Here is a 10,987-nt window from a genome sequence, read left to right as displayed (position 1 = left end):
TCGGGCTTGGACCCGGACCACAGCAGGCGGGCGAGATTCTGGGTGGCAGGGGCCCATGCACCTCAGCGATTACCCCCAAGGTTAGGGGTCTGCAACACAGCGCGGGCGGGTGGGGTGGAGCTTGCGCTGCAGCCTTAGGCGGTAAAGCGGCCCCGCCCTCTGCCTCAGGCCCCGCCTCCAGGCCCCGCTGGTTGGGTTAAGGCCGCGGAAGGGCCGGGCGTCCGCGGCAGGCCGGGGGGTCGGGCTGAGACGGGCGTACTGATTGGTCCGGCTGGGATTAGGTCATCGCTAGCAGGTTCGAGCGACCCAGACGCCGCCGGGGCGGCTGAGGCTGCTGTGAGAGGGCGCTTGCGGCTGCCGGAGAGCTAAGAAGCCAAGGAGGCGGGGAGGCGGTGCCCTCAGTAGCTCGCCAGCTCGTTCGCTTCCCGGCGCCGTTGCAGATCCGCCGCTGCGCTTCCTGCTCGCCTGCCGCTCCTTAGCGTGCTGTAGCAGCCGGACGCCGGCTGGGTTCGGGAATCTTGCGTGCAGGCGGACAGCGCGCGGAGGGCGAGCCGGAGCCACACCTGTGGAGCCGGCGGCCGTCGGGGGTGCCAGTCGGGGTCTAACTGCGTGCGTGCTCGGGGGAGCTGCGGGCCGCAAGGACTCCCGGGGAGGTGTGCCCCCTCAGCTGGGCGCCTCGGGCACCATGGGGCTCCCGGCGCTGGAATTCAGCGACTGCTGCCTGGACAGCCCGCACTTCCGAGAGACGCTCAAGTCGCACGAAGCAGAGCTGGACAAGACCAACAAATTCATCAAGGAGCTCATCAAGGACGGGAAGTCCCTCATCAGTGCTCTCAAGAGTGAGTGCCCCCGAGCTCGGAGGGGATGAAGTCCCGGAGCGGGAGGGGCCGCCGGGCGCGCTCCGCCCTGGGCGTCCGTGCGCCGGGCTGGTTTTCTTTCCCTGGGGCGCTGAGGGACGGGCGTAGATGCCCGTGAGTGAGGCGGGAAGGGTACGTAAAATGGGCGAGCCACCGCAATCCGCCGAGGAAGGAGACCCATCGCCCAGCGGTTCGCGTTCTGGAATGGCCGGGAGGAGACCGAGCGCAAGTGGTGCTCTGGGGCACCCGGGGTGGAGGTGCGCGGCACACAGGTGTCCCGGAAGTGGGACTGGAGTGCCTGGAGCGCCGCAGCCTGTTGGGAAACCCCATCTCGTCCACCACTCCGGCCCCTTGAGGAAGAGTTGCTCACGCCTGGGCGCCCAGCCGTGGGAATGGAGCGCGCCCTGTCAGCCGGGCGCTGCCTCCTCTCAGGAGAAGGCGCTGTGCCGGCTTCGCTCCCTGCACGCAGCTTTGGTCCGCTCGGGGCCGCCGGGTTTTCCGAAAGGCACAGGAGAAAGGCTGGGTGGAATGGTTGCTTAGCCCAGGATTCTTTGGAGTATTGGCAGCCAGTACCCCCGAATCTAGAGTCGGAACCATGTACGTATGCAGGTCCTGATTCTGTGTTTAGCAGAAGGTGATAGGGGTGGGGCTACAGAGCCCGAGTGTTCCTTTACTCCAAACCGTGGGCGAGGGCTTAAAAATAGAACGAACATATCCTGACTCTTTCCCTCTCCCGCTCCCTCGCTTTCTTTTTACCTCTCCTGCTATCCTTGAAAACGCAAAGGTCTGAGAAGGAATGTCCTTGGTCCTCGACCAGAAAAGAGAATCCTTCAGGATTCTGGAACCTTTTGTGAAACCATTTTTACTTGTTTCCTTTTGGCAGGGGAGAAATGACATTTGCATTCTGTGTATGATTTTCCCTTGACTTTTTGCCGAGCCAGAGAGTTTCTCCTTCCGGCCAGAGTGGTCTGGGGATGAGCACCTAGAACTGCGAGGTCCTTTTTGGTGCCTTTTCAGTACATATTTAGTTCTGAGAATCAAGAATAATGTGAAGGCAGAGAGTGGAATTGTCTTTAACTTCACTTTTCTTGTCTCTATGATGGATTTTTTAATAGGTGACACCCTTCAGTTAAGAAAGGTTGAGTTTGCAGATTAAGGACCTAGCTGTGAGAATTTTCCCCAGGCTTCTTTAAAGGAGACTTACAGAAGTCAGGTGCCTGAGATGTCATTTTGTGAGCCTGTTGTTTCTAAAAATGAAGAGGGAGATAATGGAACCCCAGGGCAGCAGGTGCCAGTATTTTGGGGTGTAATAAACATAGAACTGTGATGTGATGAGGCTCCTCAGAGGCTGAAGACTGACCTGAAGCATGTGAACAGATTCTTCCTTTGTCAATGATCAGGGCCATCCTGGGTTCAGCGAATACTTGACCCCTGGTTTGTAGTAAGGTAGGAGCCCATTTAAAGACTGGGCCCACGGATTTTGATTAAATCTCAGTCCTGCTTTAATCAGGCCTCTGCTTTATTCAGTGATCATTTCAGTGCTGTGCCTGCTGTGTGCTGGGTGCTGCCCTGGGCATGGAGGGTATAGCAGTGAATATTCTGCCCCACGATCTACAGGGACTCAATCCATGCCAGGCACTGCTTCACTTGAATGATCTCATGTGCTGTTATCCTTTTTACAAATGAGAAACCAGGCTTGAGGGAATCACTAGCCCAGAGCCACACTAGCAGCAGGGCTTAGTTTTGAACCGCCTTGGTCTGTGCTGGAGATGGAGTTCTTGCTGATGATGCAGAGCTCTTAATCCTGCCCCATCCCACTTGCCCAGAATGGACCCTATGGACCAAGCCTTCTGGAACTAGGACTTGCATTTTGTGTTGGCCTTGAATCAGAAGAGGGTGCATGCACTAACTGGTAGTTTATTTGCCTGCTACAATTTTATTGGGGAGGCAGTAAGAATTATTTGGGTAGGAAGAAACAATGCAGTGATAGAGTTTATGAGTTACTAAAGTTGTCTGTTGGAATGGACCAGCCCTGTAACTTGGGGGAAAGACACGAAACTAGGTGTTCTAATCCCTGTATGTGCAGCTCTACTGCAAACTATACTCTTTTTCCACAACTACTAACTACTACCTGAACAGGTCATGTGACCTCTTAAAATAAAGAGAATGAAATCAATGGATCACTATTTCCCAGACTAAAGGCATTCTGTTATCATTAGGTGCTTGCTACATTGTATACTACTACTCTATTAGTATTTGTGTATTGTCTTTCTTTTGATGATATTTATCACTACTGTAAAACTTAAAGTCAGTGTTATAAAAATAAATACATAATTACATAAGTTACGTGGTTTAGATGATTTACAGCCTCTTTTAGCTCTAAAACTTTATGGCTTTACTTTATAATTACTATTTACAGATCTTTGGGTTTAGGATTTATTTGAGTGTTAGTATGAGGCAATAAAGCTGGCCTCCAGGGATTGCCAAAATTCAGCTTGTTATTACTACTTCTACTTTTATGAATGAGGAACTGAAGATCAGAGAGGTTGGTAACCTGCCTAAGGCGACACAGCAATTAATATATTTAAATCCAAGTTGTCTGATTCCAAAGCCTGTGTACTTAATTCTGAAGCAAACCCGTCCTCTAGGTCAGTTGTCTCTTGATAAACACAATGGACTCCATAAAAATAAAACCCCTTGAAGTCTTTGCCTGGAGTTCAGCCTTCTTGTCTGGACACATAGAAGACAAGCTACAAAATATTTGGGACCTGCATTCAAAAACAAATCCTGGTTTTGACCCTGGCCAGTTTAGCTCAGCAGTTAGAGCATTGGCCCTCAGACTGAAGAGTTGAGGGTTTGATTCCTGGTCAAGGGCACGTACCTTGGTTCCAGGTTTGGTCCCAGCCATGGTCAGGGTTGTGCAGGAGGCAACCAATCAATGTCTGACATCGATGTTTCTCTTTCTCTCTCTCTCCCACTCTATCTAAAATCAATGGAAATAAATCCTCAGGTGAGGATTAAAATAAAATAAAATTAAAAAGCCTGGTTTTGGAGATAGTTTTCATTTGATGCACAGTAGTGCCTTTGAGACTCCCAATCACTTTTCTTGTGCTGAGTAAGTGCCTTTTCTGTGGGCACTTATTTGCCCAGGACACTTTCCTTGTCCTGATTGGTGTCTCAGTGAAGAGGATTCTGTTTCTCTCTCTCTCTCTCTCTCTCTCTCTCTCTCTCTCTCTCTCTCGACAATAGAGGGTTGAGATGAATTTGACTTATATAGAATTATGAGTGTTAGGATTTCCTGGGTTCAAATCTTGTCCATTAACATACAGGCTGACTCTGAGCAAGTCACTAAGCCTGAGCTCCTCCTATGTAATATGAGAATAGTCACACTCACCTCCTTGAGATCTAAATGAAACAGTGTGTATAAAGAAAATATGTGAACTTGAGCCTGGTGCATAGCACTGCTCAATTAATGGTAGTTGTTATCATCTTCCAGCATTCAGGGTTGTCAAAACTTGGAGCAAAAGTCACTTCAGAGGGGAAGGGTAATTTTGGTTTGGGTGTAAGAAGTTAGTCCCCTCCTTCCTTCATGCCAGTTATTGGTAACTTACACAGTTGTGTATGTATTACCTCTTGGTGTGAAGAAGCCTGGTAATGTTTGTATAAAGTCATGGTTATGCCAAAAAAAAAAAAAAAAAAAAAAGCAACACAAGTTAAAAAGAAAAAAAAATAAGTAAGTCTGCTAACATCTTTGCTGTTCCTAATAGCATTCTGGCAGCTTAAACTTTACTCTTCTTGCTAGATTAACTTCCAGCCTCAGTGGCTGGACTAGCTGCCTCTCTCTGCCTTATGGGAAAAGCTTGCAGAATGCATTGGACTTCAGGTCTGGCTGTCTCATGGAGTCAATGGCAAAACAAATGTGGTTTCATAGAAATGAAAGTGAATCAGGCTGTTGGTTTTGAGGGGTGATGAGGGTTTTTTTAGAAACTGTTCCTTTCCATCTTGACGGTTGGTTTATAAACTTGTTCCTGGGGATATGCCACTTTAAATTTGACTTCTCTCTGAGGCAGAGTGAGGTATCCTTATTCTCATAGTCTAAGGTGAGGCAGAAATGCAAATTTTAAATGATCAACTTTATTGAAATATAATTCACTATACCAAACAGTTTACCCGTATAAAACATCCAATTCCATGGTTTTTAGAACATTCAGTGTTGTGTGATCATCACCTCAGTCAACCTAAGAACATTTTCATCACCCTCAAAAGAAATCCCATTTCCATTAGCAGTCATTCTTTTTTTTTTTTTCCCAACTTCACCTCCCCATTCCCTAGTCAACCACTAATCTAATTTCTGTTTCTCTAGATTGGCCTATTTTGGACATCAGAAGTGCAATTTAAATAGTTTTTTTCTAGATAGTGGTGGGTGACCAGCTTTAGGCATAGAGTTCCTGATTGGAATTCTGTAAGTTGCTCTCTCTTCTTCAGGGGGATTTAAGTAGAGGTGAGGTCCCAAAGAGTAAACTGTGTCCCAGGGCCCAGAAAAACCCGTGTGTCTTTGTGTTTCCAACCCACGCGAGGGAAATGGCTTTGTTCTAGTTTATGGTACTTTGATGGATGCAAAAGAGATTACCAAAACAAGACTAAGAATCTAGCCCCTTCTCTCAGCAAGCCTTCAGTCAAGTTGGGGCAGGGTGTGTGATACTGAATAAAGCCTTATATTTGGGTAGGTGTTCTTCTGGGTAACACTATTTTTTTTTCTTTTCTTTCTCTTAACAAAACGAAGTGAATGTATTTATATTTCTCTAGTTGAGCCCATAGTTTACATGAGATGTTTTGGAGAAGACACACGTTTCCCATTGCATTCTTGGCAGGTAATAATTCTGAGATCTCTGGCCTGCATCACATCCCCAAGGCAACCACAGTGAATTTAACTGAAAGTAGTCTAATAAGAATGCCAGCAGCCCTTGTTTATTGAGCACATACAAAGTGCCCAGCTCTATGCAAAGTGCACACATTGTCTCATTAGTCCTATCACCATCCTGTGAGATGAATACTCTTATTTTTCTGCATTTTATAGTTGGGATAACATGTCTAAGGTCACACAGTTAGGAAGTTGTACAACCAAGTTTTGAACCTGGCAGTAGACTACAGGGCCTTCTCTTGAACATGACTCTCTGGGGCTTCAGTAAACACGCTGGCAGTGAAGATGCAAATGCTTTGTAGAGCTAGACTTTAGAAAGGAGAAACATGCAGCAGGTGCTAGATTGAATGAGAATATTGTCCCACCCCAGTTTTCAGACTCTGAGTCCTGAGTAGTAAAGAATAGCTGATACTTTGTATTGTGCTCTGAAGTTTTGTGTTTCTCAGTCCACCATTGGATTAAGGAACCATTCACTGTAGGCCAGAAGGGCAAATGAGGGTTTCTGACTATCTGTTGGCTTTGTAAAACAATAGAGTTTCTCTTTTATAGCATTCATTTATTTTTTAATTAAAATTTTTATTGTGATATAATTGACATATTAGTTTTAGTTATACAACATAATGATTTGATATTTGTATATATTGTGAGGTGATCACCATGGTGAGTCTACTTAACTCTGTCTCCACAGTTACAATATTTTTTTTTTTGTGATGAAACTTTTAAGATTTACTCTCTTAGCAACTTGACAGTATTATTAACTTAGTCACCATGCTATACATTATATCCCCATGACTTACTTTGTTTATAACTGGAAGTGATTATATTTCAATTGGGTAAAATATAACAAGGGGTAAAAAACCTGAACAGGGAGGTAAAAAACCTGTTCCTGGGTCTGATTTGGTAAGATCAATGGTTCATCCTCTTTGTTCATTAAAAAAAGAGTAAAAAAATTGACATAAAGAGTCAAGTGCTTTAAAGCATGTCATCTTTTTGTACTTTTTAAGGATTGATACAGGCTTTTTGCAATAGTGAGATGAACCCTTCTTGAATGGCGTAAACTCTCAAAGGATGTTCAGTGCCAGCCTTCTTTGTTTAGGAGTAATTCTATTACTCACAAAATTCTAAAGGAACAAATAGGTATGGAGTTAGCAAAACATTTTCCCCAGTTCCTTTGCTTTACTTTAACAACTTGCAAATGAAAGGAAAAAAAATAAAGGAACTTCCTGATTATTTGTAAATGGTGATAATTTGCAATACTGACATTTGGAGTATTACTCATATAAATATAAACAATAGCAAAGTAAATCCAAATAAGATTTTGCAGTTTTTATGTAATACTGGCTTTAAAAAAAAAGTCCTTCTACTGTAATGCATTCTGCTCTTGATTGAATTGCATCTAATCTGTAGTTCTCAACCCACTGACTAAGACTTGAGCTCTCCTCCTCCTCCTTTTAAAAACTAATTAATAGACTTTATTTTTAGAGCAATTTTAGGTTTCTAGAACAATTGAGTGGAAAGTATAGAGAGTTCCCATATAGTCCCTCACACCCTTTCCTATTATTAACATATTGAAGTAGTGAGCCATGCCAGCCAGGGTTAGAACAGTCTTTCTTAATGACAGTTGTTGATGTTATTAAGTAAAGTCCATAGATTACATTAGGGCTCACTCTTTGTGTTGTACATTCTGTGGGTTGGGACATTACAGTATCATACAAAATAGTTTAATTGCCCTAAAATCACGTGCTTCACTTAATCATCTTCTGCACCCCATCCTTGACAACTGTTGATTTTTTTACTGTTTCCAGAATGTCAAATAGTTTTGCCTTTTCCAGAATGTCAAATAGTTGGAATCATACAGTATGTAGCCTTTTCAGATTGGCTTGTTTCATTTAGCAATAAGCACTTAAGTTTCCTCCATTTGTTTTGTGACTTGGTAGCTCATTTCTTTTTATCACTGATCAACTTTCCATTGTCTGTATGTACCACATGAATGCATCCATTCATCTATAGAAGTACATCTTGGATATTTTCAAGTTTTAGCAATTATGAGTAAAGCTGATATACACATTTCTGTGCAGGTTCTTGTGTGGACATGAGCTTTCAGCTCATTTGGGTAAATTCTAAGGAGCGTTAATTGCTGGATCATATGGTAATGAGTATGTCTGGTTTTGTAAGAAACCACCAAACCGTCTTCCAAAGTGGCTGTACCATTTGACATCCTCACCAACAATGGGTGAGATTCCTGTTGCTGCACATCCTCAGCCACATTTGGTGTTGTCCGTATTTTAGATTCAGCCATTTTAATAGGCATGTAGTGGCATCTCATTGTTTTTTTAAATTTGTAATTTCCTGATAACAGGATGTTGAGCATCTTTTTATATGCTTATTTGCCATATGTATATCGTCTTTGGTGAGGTGTCTATTCAGACCTTTTCCCATTTTTAAATTAGGTTGTTTTAGTTTTCTTATTGCTGAGTTTTTCCCCACCCCCTATGGGAAAATATACATAATACAAAATTTACCACTTAAACCATTTTTAAGTGTAAAATTCAGTGGCATTAAGTACATTTACAGTGTTGTGTAACCATCAGTACTGTCTCTTTCCAGAACTTTTTTGTCATCCCAAACTGAAACTCTATACTCATTAAACAACAACTCCCAATTATTTGTTCCCCCTAGTACCTTGTAAACCTCAAATACCTCATATTAGTGGAATAATCCAGTATTTTTCCTTTTGTGTCTGGTTTATTTCACTTAGTCTAATGTTTTCAAGGTTCATTCATATCGTGTCATAATTTTATTCCTTTTTATGGTTGAATATCTTATTTGCTGAGTTTTAATTATCAATACCTATCATTAAGAAAGACTGTTCTTGCCCTGGCTGGCATGACTTAATGGTTAGAGCATCGATCCATACACCAGAGGGTTGTGGGTTTGATTCCTGGTCAAGAGCATGTACCTGGGTTGCAGGTTTGATCCCTGGCCCCAGTTGGGTGCTTGCAGGAGGCAACCAGTCGATGTATCTCTCTCACATCAATGTCTCTTTCTCTCTCTCTCTCTCTCTCCCTCCCCTCCCTCTTCTCCTCCTCCCACTCCCTCCCTTTTTCCCTTCTACTTTCTCTAAAAAGCAATGGAAAAAATATCCTCGTGTGAGTATAAACAAAAAGAAACACTGTTCTTCCCTGGCTGGTGTATGGCTCAGTTGGTTAGAGCATCGTCCTATGCACCAAAGGGTCGCGGGTTCCATTCCTGGTCAGGGCACATACCCAGGTTGTGGGTCCGATCCCCAGTTGGGGTGTGTATGGTAGGCAACCAATTGATGTTTCTCTCTCACATTGATGTTTCTCTTTCTCTCTCCCTTTCTCTCTCTCAAGAATCAATGAAAAACATAATCTTCAGGTGAGGATTAAAAAAATAAAAGACTATTTTTTCTCCTTTAAATTTATAAAAAGATATTTTTTTCCTCCCCATCTTCCCTGCCCCTTCAGAATGGTCACTCACACTCTGTATTGACATATCGATTTATCATGGGTGTCTCTCTCAAGCCATTTGTTTCACTTCACCGTATTTTCAGGGAGTTTTAAAAAACAAAACAAAAAGCTTTATTGAATTATTTCACTAGTTTTAATTGTATAATTCAGTGGTTTTATAGAGTTCTGCAACCAGTACCCCAATCCAGTTTTAGAACATTTGTATCACCCCAAAAAGGTACTCTCCATTCTCACTTCAAGCCTCAGACAGCTACTAATTTACTTAATATTTTGCTTTTGTGAAGCATGAAACAGCATGGATTTATTAATCCTGGTTCTACAGGTCAGAAATCCAGCCATGGAGGTACTATTTCTGCTCTGGGTCTCAAGAGGCTGAAATCGTGGTGTCAGCTTTTATCTGGAGGCTCTGGGTGAGAATCTTCCATCTAACTCATTTCAGTTGTCCACAGGATTCATTTCCTGGTGGCTTGTCCCAGATCTCCATTCTCTTCCTGGCTGTCAACAGGGGCCACTGTCTGTTTTTAAGAGACAGCACGTTCCTTTTCATGTGGCTCCTCCATCTTTAAAGCCAGCAAGAGCCCTCTGAGCTCTTTTGAATGTTCACTTGAGCCTCTGATTTCCTTTTTTGTCAAGGGCCAGCGAAAACTCCCTGATTTTAAAGGGCTTCTGTAATTAGATTAGGCCCACCTGGATAATCACCTTCTTGATGAACTGAAAGTCAATTGATGAATTCTGTTTGCTGTGTAACGTACCACAACCACAGGAGTGATAGCTCACATTCACAGACTCCATAGCATGTTCTGGCAATACTATCACTTTTTTATTCCTTGGACAGAGCACGGAATACCCCAGGGCATTTGCATTTGCTCTTCCCTTGGAAGACTCAGCTCTAGACCTTCCTTTGCACAGTTGACTGCTTCTCATTTCATCCTCCATCAGAGATGTCCTCAGGCAGGCCTCCCAAGATTGCCTGGAACCCTGGCCCCACTCTGCTGGTCAGTGTCAACCATATCCTCCAGTTGTATTTTCTTCATGCATTATTGACAGCTCAGGTTATTTTGCTGACTTTTATGTTGACTTATTTTTGTCTGGCTCCTCTAACTTGATATAAGACCCATGAGAGCCTTTCTCTGAGTGTCTTGCCTTCCACTGTCTCCCCAGGCCTGGCAGAGCCCCTGGTACTTGGTTGGTGCTTAATAAATATTTAAATAAATGAATGAATGGGACAATGGATTAAGTCTAATCTCAGGAGATCCTCAGAGGGAATACTTGGACAAGTTAGATAGTCTAAATGTATCAATTCGTTTGTCTTTTCTGAAAATTCAAGCTAAAGTGAGTCATATTGTATGTGGTCTTTTGCCTCGGAGTTCTTTCACTTAGCATAGCATAATGTTTTTTAGATTCATCCATGTTATAGCATGTATCAGTGGTTTCTTTTTATCACTGAAGAGTACTCCATTTTGTAAAACTTGCTTTGTTTATCCATTCACCCGCTGATGGACATTTGGGTTGTTTTTAGTTTTTGGCTGTTATGAATAATATTACAATGAATATTTGCATACATGCAAATATGTTTTCATATTTCACTTCTTACTAAGAGTGGAATTACTAGGTTGTATAGTTAATATATGTTTAATTAAAAACAAGACCTACAAAACTGTTTTCCATAGCAGAAGCATCATTTTAAATTCCCACCAGTACGAGGGTTCCAGTTTCTC

At 43.1% G+C, this 10,987-nt stretch overlaps 1 protein-coding gene across 4 annotated transcripts in view; it reads left to right on the top strand.

The window, feature by feature from the left end:
- The first annotated feature begins 325 nt into the window (after positions 1-325).
- The window catches only part of ARHGAP26 (Rho GTPase activating protein 26), a 443,756-nt gene continuing 433,094 nt past the window's right edge, over positions 326-10,987 (top strand). For all 4 annotated transcript variants that reach the window (XM_036281726.1, XM_036281724.1, XM_036281728.1 and 1 more), the window contains exon 1: positions 326-839. In XM_036281726.1, coding sequence (XP_036137619.1) covers positions 686-839 — 154 coding nt within the window. In that variant the 5' untranslated portion in view covers positions 326-685. The remainder of the gene's footprint in view (positions 840-10,987) is intronic.

This window comes from Molossus molossus, unplaced genomic scaffold (assembly GCF_014108415.1).
Source record: "Molossus molossus isolate mMolMol1 unplaced genomic scaffold, mMolMol1.p scaffold_m16_p_4, whole genome shotgun sequence".
NCBI lineage: Eukaryota > Metazoa > Chordata > Mammalia > Chiroptera > Molossidae > Molossus > Molossus molossus.
This window is presented reverse-complemented; position numbering and strand designations above follow the sequence as displayed.